Here is a 17376-nt window from a genome sequence, read left to right as displayed (position 1 = left end):
TGCAGTGTGGGACCCATGTGGCTTTCCTAAAGGAAGGAGTTCCATAGCCGAGGCCCCTTAAAACACCCTGTCCAATGTCATCCCCTATTGTTCCTCTGATGGAAGTAAAGTTTCTCCTGATCATCTCAGTAGGCAGGCAACTGGACTTGGGCCACTGCTGCAACTTAGCTTCCTCCTTTGCCAGATGTGAGCACATACATGTAATTCTGCTGTATCAGATAAGCCCAATCGCACAGTCATTCCCAATACCTCATAAATACCCGCTCTCAGAGGAGGTTGGTGGTTGTGCTTTGTATGAGTCACTGCTCTGGTCTTGCACTTTTCTATTCAAGATCAGCGACTCCTTCAGAAAGAGCATGGGGCATAGCCTCTGAGGGCGAGCAGCTCTTACTGTTTCACTGAAAATTGGTGTAACAGCAAAGCGTCCCTTTAGTTTCCACATAACAAGTATGCTCCTTCTATGAGAAATTTAGGAAACCTTGCCCCTGGCATTACTCTGGCCTGGAATAAAAGGATGCTTTCAAGAAAAGTATGATGAGCATGATATGGAGGACATTTTAGGGCGAATATGATTACAGCTTATTGTGAGCAGGAGGTAATTTCCTCTTTTAAATCTGCCAATCCCCCCCCCCCCCCGCTTTGGCCCTGAAATGTGCACTGTTTGGTTGTCATAGGAATACAGGAAGCAGCCTTATACTGTCTCTGCCAATATTGTCTGCCTCTGCACTGACTCTTCAGGGCCTAAAATGGGGTTGTTCCAAACCCTCCTTGGAGATTCCAGGGATCAGACTTACAACCTTTTGCATACAAAGCTTGTGCTGAAACACTGAGCAAAAGGGAGATTCAGGGCTAGTGTATACACTCAGAAGAATTAAGTGGTACAAAGCTTGGACGTCCACTTGCTTGGACGGTGCGACACTTAAGAAAGCAGCTGGCAGGAAGCCGGGCCCCTGTAGCCACTAGAGGGTAGTGTTGCCTTAAAAGGAAATCAAGATCAAGGTATATTCTACCTCAGGGGTCAGCAAATTTTTTCAGCAGGGGGCTGGGCCACTGTCCCTCAGACCTTGTGGGGGCCGGGCTATATTTTGAAAAATAATAATAATGAATTCCTATGCCCCACAAATAACCCAGAGATGCATTTTAAATAAAAGGACACATTCTACTCTGCACCCTTCCTTCAACCACTCACTTTGTTGTGTGAGAAAGAGGTCTTGATTACAAAGGGGCTGAGAAAAAAAGAACATCAGTTACCTCTCTGAGATGCAGGGGAAAGAGTTGATTCCTGCCCATTAGTTTTTAATTTGGCTGTGTATCGCTTTTTCAAGCTCATGAGTTGCCTCAGGTGCTTTCGTTAAGGTAAGGGAAAAGCGTTAATGTAAATAATTGAAGTAAAAGAAAAACAAATCACATACAGAACAAAAGCTCCAAAAACTTAAAACTCCTGTCTTTAAGAGATCCTTTCTATCTCTTGTAACGGACCCTATAGGTGTGCAGAGGATTCTAGCCTACGTTGTAGTGGGGACCCCCAACTGATGTGGGGAATTGACTAGGACCTGCTCAGCCTTTCCTTCTACCATCAAAGAGCATAAGGTCATAAGAAGAGCTCTGATGGATCAGGCTGATGGACTCTGTAGTCAAACACTCTGTTCTCACAGTGGCCAAGCAGATGCATGTGGGAAATCTGCGAAGGGGAGAGTGGCCTAGGATAGGCAGAGATTTCAGACTTGTGTGGTCTACTTTATTTTTTACTAGAAATATGTCATCCACCAACTGAAACCAGGTATAAAATGATGGCTCAAGGTGGATCCAGCTACCTGCTGTGCTGCACCCAGAATGATACATTGAGATGACTTACATAAAGAATTGCAAATCTACATGAGTTACTGCAGATCACACATTTCAGGGTTCGGAAGTGCTGCAATGGGGTAGGGGGAGAATTCTTTGATTTTTTGTTAAACCACTGGGATTCATACAATCTTACCCATCCAATGACATTCTTTCAGCCAATTACTAATAAATCCTCCCAGTTCTACTGCTGTCCTAGAATGCACCCAGCATAATCTTGATTCTGTGCTTGGCAGAAGAAAAATCAGACTCTCTTTCAGGGGAGTTAGTCCTACTGGCTGTTCTTCGGACCAGTGAGGAATGTCCAGGTGCCCTGGAAGATAGCTTGAAAGCCACTGTTCTACCATCAAAGTAGGGGAATTCTTTGCAAAAGTGGTACTGACGTTGAGGAACACCTCTCAGTCTACAACAGATGTAAAATGAAGGCATGAAAGACAGAGCTTAGTTCCTTGCAAACGCCTCTAACCCATCCAAACCAATGTTATTCTGTCTCTGAATAATTTAATAGTGCAACCCCATGCATATCTACTCAGAATGGACTCCAACTGAATTCAATGGGACCTACTGCCAGGAATGAGTGTACAGAAGTGCTCCCAGAAAAGGTGTGCGTTAGGGGGGAAAGCTTTACTTTTTTAAAAAATGGAACCAATTCTCACACCTCCGATCTACTTCTCTAGTAGACCCACTAAGAATCTTAGGCTTCCTCTGCACCATCTAGATGCATGCTCCAGGTTTGCAAGATAAGACCATCAATAAAAGAATTAAACCAGTAATTCCTATCCTATGCTGTGAGAAATAAATAACTGAAAAGTGTGTGTAACTTATACACAAATGAAACTCCCTGCTACTATTCTGCCTCCACATCTTTTGACAGGTAATTATGCTGTGTCTCTGCGTTGTATGCAACTGAACAATCCAGTCACTAGATATATAGTGATATTGCTCTCAGAGGGTGCCTGTTGTGTCTCTGTATGAGTCACTGCTCAGAGCTCACCCCTCATTTTCAAGTTAAGTACCTCAGTGATTCATACAGAAAGGCAGGCAGCTCTTTTAGATACACACTCTGAATGCAAACATTTTAGGTGTAAGAAGGAAAGGTGCTCACCATTTTAATTTACCTGGGATGGGGGAAGTGTGTCACAACTATGTAAATTTTGAAGGAAACGCAGAAACATATTCTCTAAAGCAGGAAATTCAAGGTAAGGGCATCCAATTTGCCAGAGTGGGTAGGCATTCATAACATCCTGCCCTCCATCCCTGTCACTGCTCCACAGACAAAGATCTATTCACCAAGCACCTCAGTCCACTAATCTACGCTGTTATTTCTCGCCTACCTTTGCTTCTCTAAATACAAATTCTTTGTTCGAGACTAGCAGGAAGAAAAGAGTTCCAGGAAGAGGTTGCTTTTGACATTATGTCTGCAGGGAGGTGAAAATAAACAACTTGCATCTGGTGAGCCAATGCATAAACCGCCAGGAGTTCTTGGAAATGCACAAGTGGGAATTATTTGCTCTGCTGCAAAGGCAGTGATTTTATGCTAAAGTGCAGCTCTCAGGCTACCAGGAAAGCCAACTGCCTGGCACAGTAGCCAGAACCGCACACCGTGCCTAATGAAGAGGCTGCTCGTTAAGAGCTGAAAGAGTAATTAGCAGTTCAATTTTCTTCCAAAGCTAAAAGTTAATCTCATCATTTGCATGGCGGATTCCCCCTCTCCCTCTGGTTTGTTTTTGCAAGAGAAATTACAGCAATAGCTTAAAGCTGCTTTCTCCTGCTGTTTCCGTGGCTGCGAAATTCTCCATCCAGAAGGCACCAGACCAATCTGACAGAAGTTCTCAAACTACCTAAAAAAAAACATCCTGAGTCTGGGTGTAGCACAATTATCTTGGCCAAAAGTGAGAAAAGGGGCTGGGAAATGGGCTTGGTACAAGAAGCCTGTTCTTTGCTTGGGGAACTTGCTCTACCCTGCGACGGAAAGAGGGTTTGAGCCCTCAAAACAAATTGTGCAGATTGGGTGAGTGTGGCTGCAGTCAGTGTGTTCTCAAGGGTCAACATGGAACCTAGATGCTACTTCCATGTCTAGAGGCAGAAGGGAGCTGTTTCGCATGGAGCCAGCAAGTGTCCCCTGAGAGAGATCAGGAGGCAGACAAAGGCACCATCTAGACATCAGTTTTTGAGCCACAGAGGGAGCTGCTCCTTCTGGTGCCACCATCAGAGACACCAACCATTTACTGTGGAAGGATATAGTGTTTTGTTAATAAGGATTTTCAAGTTTTGTGCCCATCACCCTCCTGGTGAGGGTACAGCTCAAAACTACAGTTAGCCACTCTGCCTTGGGCTAAGTAGGGCCTGAATGCCAGAACTCGGCAGATGGGAAGTCATGAAAACAAATGCCTCTCCCCTCATCCCTGACCAGCCTCAGCCAGCCCTGCCAGAGGTATGGCCCCTGGCCCCTTAAAAAGAACAATTTAAAGCAGTGTAAACTAATGTATGAAATTCAACATGCATGGCTGCTTTTGTTTTTTTGCAAGGAAAGAACAATGGGGAGATGGTAGGAGGATGCAGAAGCCCAGATAATTGGTCATGGGAGAAAAATCAGGTACTGTCTGAAGTATCACCGCCTGCCCAGCTCTCCTCTGGCCTGTGAATCTGATGCCTTAGTGTGCTTCATAGTTATTTTCCGGAACCACAAGGGCTGGATACTCAATATAAAAAGAAGAGAACCCGGCAGTTTGCCACATGGAATTCCACATTTGTGCGTTGAACTGCCAGGCTGTTTGAGGATTATATCACCCACTTCCAGGTGCTTTCTATCTAACATATTTGCATCCTAGCCACCCTCAAAGCAGCTCAGGGTGGTTTTGCACTAGGCCATCCCATTTTATCCCCACAGTATTTTGTACAGTTCTCATGCACGAAAGAAACACACAGAAGGGGAAGAGAGTGTTTAGGGTCCTTTATTGTACAGAGTTTTACCTGGGTATAAATCTCTTTCTGACACATCTTTATCTATGATTTTGGCCTTTACAAAAATCACAAGCAACGTGTTGGCAACTGAGAAAATAACTGAGAAGTGCCAAGTGAGCAGTTGGCAAGGGACTTTGCACTTTATCAATGCAAAAAGAAATCTGCCGGGACACATTAACCAGAAGGTCAAGCCTTCAGGGGAAAAGCCCCTCCCTAGAAAAAAGAAGAAGTCTGGAATCTTGGCTGATGGTCTCGCCATCTAGTGGCAAAGAAGGGAGCTGCACTTGGCATGGATGTCATGGAATGCAGGAATTTTGGCTGCTGTCGACACAAAAGCATGGAACCCAATGTTCTTCCCTAGGTGTTGTTTTCTGCTTTGGCGATTACAGGTTGCACATGCAAACTACAGAAGGGCAATTTAGGACCAAGAAGCTCTATTCAGACTTCTTGGCAACCAACTCCTCTAACTTCTTGGCAGGATGGTTGAGTGGGGGAAGAGGAGAGAACTCAGGCAGAGGGTAGTGGGGGCTGCTGCAGAGCTGCCTGGCACAGACAGTCTGACTTGGTGTTTGTGGCTCACCTTCTAGTGGCTATAAGAGGCAGCTGTTTCAATGCAATCGAACCAAACCCTTTCCAAGAATCCACCTAGCTTAAGCATCTGGCATTACACTGGTGTGATGGAGAAGGGCAATTTCATTTTCCTTTGCAACACAATGTCCTCTGGACAAAGTGGTCCTTCCTTCTGTGGAAGGAAATGCCACCAGCCACCAGTGGGATCACCAACAAAATCAATACCCCTGGCTCTCACAACACGCGAGCAGTCGAGATCGTAAGGAAGTCTTCGTAGTTGAGTCGTACGTTGCCCGTCATGCCAGTATCCTTTTCCCGGAAGGCTTCGGTCAGGGACTGGAGCAAGGTGCAGATTTGGATGAAGCGGTCCAGCTGGATGCCAGGATTGGCAGCCTTCGGTGAGTAACGGGAGAGCAGCAGCTGGGAAAACTGGGGGCTCAGGCTGTAGCCCATTTGGGAGAGTGCTAGGAGAACAGGGGGCAGGGAGAGAGAATAAATGAGAATCCACGCTTCACACAGCCATGGGTGGAAGTCACAAATGATTTGCAGCTGTTATTATAGTCTTATTATGAATGTTGACTTATGAGTGATCTTTGTAAGATACTCTGGGAATCTTTCCCACTGAAGGGGAGGGTAAAATGCTATAACCCTAATGATAGTTATTATTATCACCATCAACTGCCCAAGTGCTAAACTTTTTTCTTCTCACCCAAATACTAACATAACACTGAGACAAGATGGCCTTTCTTGAGTCACTCAGAGCTGAGCGTTCAAGCACCCAAGAACCATGCCAGTATTTCTACATGGCTACATTTTTCAGCGGTCCCTGATGATGCTTTTTTTTCGCACTCCTCTTTTGGCACATCATCTAACCGCTGCTAACTCTGTGTCTGCTCAGCCTCTTCTTAGGCCAGTTCTTTCTCCATTTCCAAGCCTAGCCCCAAGGCACTCCAGAGAACTGCACTAGGGACTTGCATTTAGGTTCTCATGAACCTAAGGCGACTGCCAGAAAAAGCTGCATTACTCAGAGTCCATCAAGCTCAGTGTTGTCTGCAATGACTGATGCCAGCTCTCCAGGGCTTCAGATGGGGACTTGTTCAACCCTACTTGGAAGATGTCAGGGGCTGAACTGGGAACCTCTCATGTGAGGCGTATGCAGCCTCCCACTGAGCTATGGCTCCACTCTCAAGGAACCACATAAGTCCAATGAGCCATTGCTCTGCTGTCAAAGCTTCCTGAAGAAATCAGCTCATCTGCTCTCCAGACACTAAGCAAGAGGCATGTTTGCCTGATGCAAAAACTTCACATTTATCAGTTTACTAGGTTTTAGGCTCAGCCATTGCCAGCTGATGGGAGTTGTAGTCCAAAACATCTGGAAGGCACCAGGTTGCCAAAGGCTGCTTTAGCTTGTTCCAGTCATAATGCATTGATTCAATCTCATCACAGTTATTGGGGATCTAGATTGTGTCAGCAGTTCAACAGAAGGCTGGATGGTTCAGCCTAGCAGCAGAGGGACACAAGAGATTACCTGACTGAGGGAACTCTCACTAACCATGGTGGAAACCTCAGTCTGTTCTTCACAATTGTTTTGGAATGGCCTCTGAGCCCGAAAGCAACAATCTGAACAGACCTCTGCCTAAAAACAGCCACTCTCCAGCAGCGTTAGAGATCGTGAACAGCCTCTTGAGGCTTTAAGGACTGTTGCCTCGTTCTGTCTCACCTTGGTGAAGCTCATTACAATTAATGCTTCCTGACTGGTCGCGGTCGTACTGCTGGAAGAGATTCCGCCACTGCTGGATGAAACGCCACAGGGCTGAGAACCCATAGAGATCAATTCGCCCAGATTTGGTTTTATCAAACATGTCTGCAGAGACAGTAAAAAAAAGAGTGGAGCACTGAGCAGTGGTCCCATATACTTGCTGACTCAAAACCAGAGACCGAATACCCACCTTGCAACACAGCCCCAAGAACTGAAGGCGACACAAGAGAGGCAGCTAATCCTACTTTTGCCTCTGCTCCACCAGGTTTGTGCAGTGTTTCAAAACCCAGCAAAATCTGTTTGACCAGAGGAAAGCGTGAGACCCAACAATGTGTGTAAAGCAGAGTTTCTATCACATTGCTTTCAGCCCTCTGAGAACTATTGTCTGTCTCCAGTGTAACATGCAGTTCTTCACAATACCTTCTGCATGCCACATGCCAGCAGCAAGGACAAGCATGGGGTTGTTCTTAGGGTTGTGCTGCTACTAGGACACTAATGCTTTCCACAAACAAGGTTGGAAGACTTTTGAAGACTACGGAAGATATTAAACTCAATTACGGAAGATATTAAACTCAATTACTGTTTCAGCAGGATGGTCTGGAAAAAAGCACACACGCTCTAACATTTATTATGTGGACTACTCCCATTTTAATTACTGCAATGTAGTCTATGTTGAACTACCCTTGAAGACAGTCCAGGAGCTTCTTTGAAGACAGGAGTGCCTGGCGTGCTCTGGTCCATGGGGTCACGAGGAGTCGGACACGACTAAACGACGACGAGTCTATGTTGAACTACCCTTGAAGACAGTCCAGGAGCTGCAGCTGATGCAAAATGCAGCTGCCAGATTGTTGAGAGGGACAGCAAGATGGGACCATGAATCACTAGTCCTAAAAGCTTTGTACTGGCTGCCTGTGAGCCACCAGATGCAGTGCTGGTACTGGCATACAAAGCCCTAAATCGCTCAGGGGCTAAGGACTTTAAAATACCTGCCTCCTCCAATGCTAACCAGTTTGAGCCTTAAGGCTAGCAAGGGAAACCGGGCAGGTGGCCCTGCTGGCAAGCGTGGCCTGGGGGTAATGGTGGCAGCCTGCAGCAGGGCCTCCTCTGTGGCAGCACCTTGCTTATGAAACTCCCTTTTTGGTGAAGAGCAGCTGTTCCCCACATTGCCAACATGCCGATGAAATCTATGGGCACTTTTGTTCACCCAGGGGTTAGTATTTGACGGGTGATACGTTTAGCAGATGGAATTGTGAAAATTTTAAAAATATATCCCTTAATTGTTTTAGTCTTTGTTGGGTCTTAATTATGTCTTATTGCGAATGCTGTATGGTTGTCCTGAGCTCCTTTGGGAGGAATGGCAGGAGAAAAATTGAAATAATAATAAAGAGGGATAATGATGATGAGGGAGTTGAAACGTGCATCTCACGTTTCTGAAGAAGGCAAGCATGGGAGTCCATGAACTTCAATCACAACTGAAGAACATCAAACAGCCTTGGCATTTATACAGCTCATTTCAAGTGTTCAATGCACTCTGCATAATCAGGGTCTGTCAGCCTTTTGGGGCCTGTGAGCAGCTTTGCAAATCAGAGAAAATGTTGTGGGCAGTTTCCCTGCGCAATGAAGCACACACACCACAACCTGTCCCATTGGTCACAACAGAATGCTTCTTTTGAGCCTAATTTCAGCAGAGGGGAGGAACAGGGAAGAGAAACCTGTGAGTGCCAGGTACATGCATGCCAGTGGGTGCTAAAATAGCAACCCCTGGCACACATTATGTGGCAATCCTTGCAACAACAAAATGATTCCACTTTGCAATTTTGGTTGAGGGTGGCGCTGAGGATTTCTTAAGGTTACCCTGCACCTTCATTACCAAAATGGTCTTTGAATTGGTTCACATTTGATTCACTCTGGCTTCCAATCATGTAGGCCTGCTAGCGATTAGCAATGCTTTGCCAGCCTAGTGCATCCTGTCCCTTTTGATAGTTCCATATTCTTCTATTTTGAGAATTAGAACCTGAAGCAGGATCAGGAAAGTGGGCATCTGCTATGAAGTTTTGAGTCCCCTCAGATAACAAGAACAGTTTTTAAACTGATGTTTGCATTCTGGCATAAATTCACACATATAGTGGTACCTCGGGTTACATACACTTCAGGTTACATACGCTTCAGGTTACAGACTCCGCTAACCCAGAAATAGTGCTTCAGGTTAAGAACTTTGCTTCAGGATGAGAACAGAAATCGTGCTCTGGCGGTGCAGCGGCAGTGGGAGGCCCCATTAGCTAAAGTGGTGCTTCAGGTTAGGAACAGTTTCAGTTTAAGAACGGACCTCCGGAACGAATTAAGTACGTAACCAGAGATACCACTGTATGTTGATGCAGGGCACATCTATATTTTCAACTTCAAAGGGAAACTGTCAGCAGAAAAGTCCCCAAACCTGATACAAGTATTTTTAAAGAGAATCTTGTATTGCGTCTTCCACAATTGTCTATTTCTACATTTCTTAGTCACCATACCAAAGTACAGAGTATTATGAGATTATTAATATTCCAGACCCCTCCCACTCCGAGCACATTCGATTTGAATCATCAACATCTGGACTCACTCATCATCATTGAGCAAGTTTCCTCATTGAAGACGGACCAGTTGGAGTTGACAAGGGCTTGCCTGAGTTCTTTGACTGAGATGTAGCCGCTTTGGTCAGCATCCACACTCTGGAACCAAGAGAAGGCTTCTGGGTCCACACCTGGGGGGATGTTCCCTGCTGGGGAAAGGGCAGAACACAAATTAGGAGAACCGCATGGCCATTCATCAAGGCATGGCAAGCGCCCATTGCCACCGGCAGTAAGCTTTTAGCTCAGCAGATTTTTGGCAGCTAGAGCAACAGGGATTGGACAGGCCCTCTCTCATGCCCGCTGAGTCAGCCATTGTTTTCTAAAAGGTTTTTTTTAATAGCCAAGTTATTAATCCTGCGGAAGACGGCTCAACCCCCCCAGCAGGAGCTGGGATGCAAAGCCTTGTAAAAACAGAAGGGAAATAAATGGGATCTCTTTAGATAGTTTGTAAAGTTGAGTGCAAACATGCGGAAGGTGTGTTGTTTCAGCAGGATGTAAATGCTACCCAGTTCCAGGAGACAGATGCACAGCCATAAACTTTTATTTCCGCCACTCAGGGTGGCAGCTTCAGTGCCTTTTGGCTCCCACCTTGGAACCTTAAATAATGCAGTCTTTCTCAACTGCCTATCTAAATGGAGATGAATAATTCAATTAGCGACTGCTTCTCCAACGCTGCGGTGCAAAACTCGAGTCAAGGGCTCCAGCTGCACACCAAGAGGCCCTTTATATGATAGATGCCAAAGATAGACGCTTGGGTGCTTGAAACGCTTTGTAAGTAGAAGAAAGTGAATCTTGGGAGATTTGGGAAAGGGGAGGCAGAAATGTGACATCTGCAAAACACAAGCTTCACTCAGCCTTGCAAAATGGTATTTGTGGTGTGCTAATTAATTACCAAAATGTGTGTGTGAGAGAGAAGTTTACATTCTTTTCAAATTTACAAAAGTTTCCCTGGCTGGGGTTTGATCAGTGTTCATATGAAAGAAAGCCCACCATTGCAATCAAAGACCACATGTACCTTTATTTATTTCATTTATATTCCATCATTTTCTCTGAGGAGTTCAAGCCAGCATACATGTTTCTGCCTCTCCTCATTTCACCTGCGAGGCAGATTAGGCTGAGAGCCAGTGACTGGCCCAAGGCGGCCCAATGAGCTTCATCACTGAGTGAGGGTTTGAACCCTGGTTTCCCAGGCCCTAACCTGACACTCTAACCGCTACATCATAGCAGCGTGAACTAATGTATTTCCAGGTATGGTTTGCCATTTCTTGTTTCCTAGTGTTCATATTTAAAATGACAAATTCCAAGTTTTTAGATATCAAACTGAAACTTCGTATCAAGAACCTAAAGCCCAGATGCAGAACGGCATGAACAGCGCATGAGTGGAAGAAACGGCAGGTAATTGTGGAGATGTGCATGACTGTGTGTCAATCCTATAATGGGGAGGGAAGAAAAGCACCACCCTACTCACAGAAGATTTGGCTTTGAGGTCTTGCCAAGAATACTTTTTCAAAGAAAGAATTTGGTATAAAATTTCATGAGCAAGAAAACAGGGCAATACACACCAGCAGCCCCAGAAAAGCAGGTGGCATCATTCAGACAAGACATGGAGTACCATGTCATTTGAATTCAGAAAGCACGCCCCATATGACAATCCATTAGACCTCCTCCCCATGATGATGATGATTGATTAAATTTTGATACCACCTTTCATCCAAGGATCACAGCGCAGTTTACAATAAAAAAACACAAAAACACCAAACACAGAAACAAACCAAAACAATACCCACCCAGATTTAAAGGCTATAGATTAAAAATATGGAACATTTAATGAATTTGTGTGTCATGAACACTACTAATCCACCTGAAAGCACATAGTCATCAGAACAGCTCTAGGCTCTTTTAGCACTCACCTCCAGGACCTACTGCCCCATAGGGGCCAGGCTGAGGAGCACCATATGGGTTGGTAGAGGGTTGCCCATAAGGTCCTCCTGGTGCTGGGCCTCCTCCATACATTCCACCAGGAGGCCCAGAGGAAGGGTGGCCATAAGGTCCTCCGCTTGAGGGTGGCCCATAGGGACCACCAGGCGCTGGTCCACCATAGGAGCTGCCAGGAGGCACCCCACCTCCATACTGGCCTCCTCCGGGATAGTTGCCTTGCGGAGCACCTGGAGCTTGTCCTGCAGAACCAGGGTAACCCTACAGGAAAAGGAAAAGGCTATGAAAGTAGCAGGGGGAATGAGTTGATTTCTACACCCCATTAATATGCAATGATGAAGGGAGGGGCCTATGCATTCCCAGTGCATATTTAAGATAATATAATGCAGAGAGATTAACCCAATAGTCCTGGATTGAGGTAGAGTGGCACTACCAATGCATGGAGTGGTGGTCAGACAGTCAGAACAGGACGAGAGAGTCCTGGGTTCAACCGCCCCACTCAGGCAAGAAGCACACTGTACGGCCTTGATCCAATCAGTCTCTGGGCTTATCCAGACTTCTGTTTGTGCTGCAATTTGTAGGCACAGGTCTGTGCTTTCTGAGCAGTTTGGTTTTTTCCCCTACCATTGCTTCCCCCAGGAAAGCCTGCTGTTTACTGCTGAGTTGGAACAAACATCAAGCCACGTAAAACTCAATTGATGTTTGTTCCAATTCAGTGGTAAAAGAGTTTTCTTGGGACAAAAACAACAGCAGCCCTGCTTGGATCCATGCCTGGAAAACATGGTCTTATGCCTACAAATCATGGCACAAATGGAAGTCTGGATGAGTCCTCTCTATCTACATCACAAGGTTCTTGTGAATGATAAAGTATGTGTGTGTGTGTGTGTGTGTGTGTGTGAGAGAGAGAGAGAGAGAGAGAGGAATATATCACCAAGTGCTACATTAGAAATGTAGTAAATAAAACTTCAAAACTGGGCCTGATAAGATATTTTGGACTAATTAATCAGGGATAAGGAATAAGACCCTGAGAAACCAGCAGAGATGGCTCCCAGGATTCAGAGTCCAAGGTCTTGGGGGGAAGGTTTTTGAATTGATGTTGCAGCACAGTTACATATAGGCAAGGAATTTGCATGAAATATTGCAAAAATCAGATAGCAGTGCCACATCTCCAGCACTGCTGTCAGTGGCATAGTAAGAAGAACTTACATTTGAGGTGTCTCAGTACATGGAAAATCCCAAGGCCACAGCTGAACCCAGTGGCCCAGGAAGCAACGATTCTCTGCTTAACCTGCTGAACAGGCAGAGTAGGAGACGACTTTGCAGCCCTGACACCACAGAGCCTCTTCTACACAGCGGAGGAGAGGTGAAGAGAAGCTTCCAAACATGTTTGATCAAAGGACTCCAGCACATGTCTCTTAGTCACCAAAGATAACTAACACTACCAACAAGTGTATCAAGCATTAACACCTTTCATTGGGGTAGGTTTGGCCCTCTATATGTTGCTGAATTATATCTCCCATCATCCTGGCCACTGGCAATGCTTGCTAGAACTGCAAAATGTGAAGGGTCAAAGGTTCTATATGCGTGATGTAAGCAGAGAAAGGGCTAGTCTCTGCTCCACAGGGCTTACAATCTCACGGTGCCAGCAAAAACAAACAGAGAGAGGAAAGGCAAAGGAAACGAGGGCGGAATCTTGCATTGGGCTGGGGATGAGCTTAGTGTGTGTGCATGTCAAGGAAGGCCACTGCACATCAAGAATGACAGCACTTGGCTAGCATGGGCACCATATACATAGCTGGGTCAGACTGAGTGGACATGACAGAGGAAAGGACACTGGGAGACTCCAGCAGTTTATTTTGGAGTATTTTTACCACACTTACTAAGCAAAGTACCCAGGGTGGCTTGCAACATAATTTACAATCCACACTAAAATAAACAATGGTCCCCCCACTTTTCATTGTTCCAAAAAGAATCACTCTGCAGCTGAATCTCATGGACTCTTGAAGCTGTGAATTGTTACGTCTGCCGCAGGCCAGGGGTTCCTAACTGCTGTCTCTTACAGTCCCTGGCTCTGGTGGCCAAGACAGGTGTGATTGGGGGGGGGGGCATGCTGCCCAGGAAAGAGGGGTTTGTGAAATGAAGCTTCTCTCGTTCCTATGAAACATGTACTGCTTGTCAGGACTTTGCTCTCCTAACACAACTATAGCAGCTATGCTCCCTAGGCACTCTGCCTCAGGAGTAATAAGCAATGCCTCTGTTTACAGAATCATAGAGTTGGAAGGGACCCTGAGGATCATCTACTCCAACCCCTGCAATGCAGATTATGCAGATGTCCCATTACGGGGACCAAACCTGCAATCTTGGCATTATCAGCACCACGTTCTAACCAGCTAAGGTATCATCATACCACCATCAAGCATTTCTCTGGCTCTTTTCAGTTTTGCAACAACCCTATAAGGCAGGCCAGTATTACCATCTCTATATTGCAAATGGGAGAAGCAGAGGCTGAATGAGAGTAGCTAATGTAGTGAGTACAGGGCCAGAGGTGAATGTCACACCAAGGACTTCCTGGTTCATAGCTTAATGTCTTGGGGTGCTTAAATAATTCCATGTTAACCCCCACAATAACTATTAAATAGGTCACTATTCTTTTGGGGGGGGGGGCTGATAGAGAAGCAGCTTGCCCCAGGCCAATCCCAGCCATATTACAACACTTGAAGCTTTTTATTTCCCACCATACCCATGTAAGGGCAGCCACTGGCAGATTTCAGAGGCCAAGGTTGCCTGGTGGAACAGCTGAGATTCAGTTCAGGAGGTTACTATGTGCAGCTGAGCCTCTTACCTAAATACACTTATTTGGGACCAAGCCCTACTGATCACAGTGAGACTTACCAGGCAGAGGGCCTTCTCGGTAGTGGCGCCTGCCCGGTGGAATGCCCTCCCATCAGATGTCAAGGAAATAAACAATTATCAGAGTTTTAGAAGACATCTGAAGGCAGCCCTGTATCAGGATTTTTAAAAATACCTGATGTTTTGCAATTTTTTATATGCTGTATGACGCCCAGAGTGGTTGGGGAAACCCAGCCAGATAGGCAAGGTATAAATAATAAAATTATTATTACTTCTGAGTAAACACCCACAGGACAGTGCTGCCTGTCACTCTGCTACACCAGCTCTCCTCTGATCACCCAAGTGATCAGGCCAGACGCTTCCGACCCTTCCCCAACAATGAATCCTTTGCACTCGAGCCTAACCATGATGTCACCTCACAGGCCCACGCCGGCAATGACGTCACTCTGGGAGAGATGCGCTTCCTGTCTGCGTACATTTTCCCCCTCCAGACTCCTATCTCCATCGCCCCGGACTCCTGGGTCCTCTCCCACTCCCCGTTCCCTAGGCAACGTCCAACTCCCCCTTCCCCCGGAAACGCTCCGTCGCCTAGGCAGCAGATGGGGCCTTCATCCCCGTGGAGGCTCCCCTCTGCAGGGGCAGGAGAAGGCGGTCGGCGCTCCTCCCTCGCTCGCTTACCTGCCCATACGGGTAGCTGGCCGCCATTGAGCTTTTCACAGCCGCTCGGGCCCCCGCCCCCTCCTCACGCCCACTCCTTTCCGCTCTGGTACCGCCTACTGACGCAGCCAATTGGCGGACAGGCTTGCTGAGCCTCCCGCGGACTTGGGCCGAGCTCCCGTCACTCACCCACCGTAGGCGGGGTCCTGTGACTGAGGAAGTCCATAAAAAGAAAAGCGGGCCTTTTTCCCTGAGAGGGGAGGGAGGTGCTGGTGCGCGGGGAAGAGCTTGTAGCCCCGCCCCCTCAGCCGTTGCCGACCGTTGCTAAGAGCCACTTCCGCTTCCCTCGCTTTTACCTCTGGGCGGTTGAGTAGCGAAGAGCCGCCGCCAGAGTGGCAACAACAACAGAAACAGAAATAATTACACAAAGAAGCCACCGTGGCATTATACAAACAGAAGTAATAGCAAAATATAACAATAAATCATTTTTTATTCCAGCAGGCATATTAACTGAAGGCTGATTTGTAGTTTTAACTATTTTAAAAAATCTTCTTTATTTCTTGTGCACTTTTTAGAGAAAAATTATATATATATATGCTTTTATGTAGCACTGCTCTAGCACCTCCCTATCCTTTGGAGAGTCTTTGTAATCAAAAGCTGTAACTGCCTCAAAAAACCCTTAACTCGATGACTCCTGTATGCCAGAGAAAGATGCTCTACTTGCCTCGCTTTTTACAGCTCCCAGCTGGGTGTGCATCTTTATACCTCCAAACCACTGAACTGCAGGTGGTTCTAGAAATGGGTCTTGCCATGATTAATACTGTATAGCCTTAGCCTGGAATCCCAGCTCCACTCTCACTTCCAGAGGAAGACATTCATAAATAAAATAAATAAATAATGAGAAGTCTCTTTTTACTTTCTTTTTAGATTTATCCTGATGCTAAGAAACTGGCACAGCCTGAGTTCCAGAAAAGGGGGTGAATTTTTTGCCTTCCCAAAGACAAAAGAATGATCATCAGTCTGAAGGTCAGCCCTCAATTGTGAATATTCATGTTTTAGCATTAAATCCATAGCCATTCCAACAGAGCTTAAAAGAAGTGAAAAAACAGTTTCTTGCGGATTATTTTCATAAGAAGCCATATCCCACTGAAAAGTACCGTAGTTACTGCTGTGCTTGGAAAGCTGATGTTGCATCATTTGGGGGGAGGGGGGAGAAAGCGACACATCTGCCTAAAGGCAATAAGAAATCTTAAGCCATCTGTGCTTTGGGGCTTCAATATGTCCGAACTTAAAAATGTGAAGCCCAGTTTCAGGTTAACGTGAATTGGAGGATGTGTGAGTTGTCCCCTCCCCCCCCCCAAGCAATATAAGGCAATCAAGTTTGCCTGTTCAGCCTTCTGTCATGAATTCTTTAGTTGAGATTTCTGCATTCCATGGGATGGTGGAACAGATGACCCTTGGGTCTCTTCCAACTCTACAATTCTATGATTCTGTTAATCTTAATCTCCCAACCCAACCAGAGTCCATGCCTTTCCAACATTTTTGGGACAGTGGGCACATCTGGAATTTTGAGAAAGTGCTGTGGGTGCCAGTCACAAATTGGTTGTTGTGGGGTGTGTTGCATAACACAAAATAGCTGCCATATTTAAAAGAGCAGAGGACAGGCACCTGAAATGGTGTTGGTATGCTTCTCCGCCAATGGAAAAATGACTCCTACCTGAATCACTACTACACAGAGTGAAGTTCTTTGCACCTTTCCACTGTTTGGGATGGGAGTGTGAATATCCAATCCTGGCACCCAACAAACATGGGCATGTGTGTCCTGCCCCCTTTCAACTTTCATTCACCTGAATGCATGGTTAAAAGGCTCTTGGTGGAATCACTTCTCACCCTTGTCTCTTTCCTTTCCTTCTCTGGACAGCCTTCATCATAAATGTCAAATTTCTATTTTGTTTACTTTTTAAATGAAACTCAATTTCCTGAAATGCTCTGATCTTGTATCTGCTGCTTTCTGAGCGACTGTCATTGGCACTCTGGTACAATAATGAAACAAACTAAAATTAAAAGCTGTCTTCCTGTGTATTTGGAAAGTGTGCAGATTTCTGTGCCAGTTCTGTCAGACAAATAAATTGCCTATCCTCCAGCAGCATCGATCCAGGGTTGCAGTGGGGAATGGTTCTCATG

General features: G+C 45.9%; 1 protein-coding gene and 1 long non-coding RNA gene across 5 annotated transcripts in view; one reads left to right on the top strand and one right to left on the bottom strand.

The window, feature by feature from the left end:
- Nucleotides 1-4783: 4783 nt before the first annotated feature.
- Nucleotides 4784-15334, bottom strand: PEF1 (penta-EF-hand domain containing 1). 2 transcript variants are annotated; one of them, XM_083453164.1, is made up of 5 exons: nucleotides 15214-15334; nucleotides 11661-11946; nucleotides 9741-9899; nucleotides 7100-7243; nucleotides 4784-5843 (listed from the first exon to the last, which is right to left on the bottom strand). In XM_083453164.1, the coding sequence occupies exons 1-5, from the start codon at nucleotides 15238-15240 to the stop codon at nucleotides 5614-5616; spliced, it is 846 nt and encodes a 281-aa protein (XP_083309290.1). In that variant the 5' UTR covers nucleotides 15241-15334; the 3' UTR covers nucleotides 4784-5613. The 2 variants fall into 2 exon arrangements, with proteins under 2 accessions (XP_083309290.1, XP_083309291.1); XM_083453165.1 differs by having other exon boundaries at nucleotides 9741-9896.
- A 176-nt stretch (nucleotides 15335-15510) lies between these two features.
- The window catches only part of LOC310683328, a 35271-nt gene continuing 33405 nt past the window's right edge, over nucleotides 15511-17376 (top strand). For all 3 annotated transcript variants that reach the window (XR_014514363.1, XR_014514364.1, XR_014514365.1), the window contains exons 1-2: nucleotides 15511-15650; nucleotides 16120-16218. This is a non-coding gene — a long non-coding RNA (uncharacterized lncRNA). The remainder of the gene's footprint in view (nucleotides 15651-16119; nucleotides 16219-17376) is intronic.

This window comes from Podarcis tiliguerta, assembly GCF_965153285.1.
Source record: "Podarcis tiliguerta genome assembly, chromosome: 8".
Taxonomy (NCBI): domain Eukaryota; kingdom Metazoa; phylum Chordata; class Lepidosauria; order Squamata; family Lacertidae; genus Podarcis; species Podarcis tiliguerta.
Note: the sequence above shows the minus strand (reverse complement) of the source record. Positions and strands in the feature narration are given on the sequence as shown.

Bases quoted from the DNA above. Each gene is read 5' to 3' on its own strand.
- PEF1 (XM_083453164.1), bottom strand. From the start codon at position 15,240: ATGGCGGCCAGCTACCCGTATGGGCAG. The intron at 9,900-11,660 runs GTGAGTGCTAAA...CCCTTTCCCCAG, and splicing joins TGGGGCAGTAGGTCCTGGAG to CAGGGAACATCCCCCCAGGT. The intron at 5,844-7,099 runs GTGAGACAGAAC...CTGTTCTCCTAG, and splicing joins TTGTAATGAGCTTCACCAAG to CACTCTCCCAAATGGGCTAC.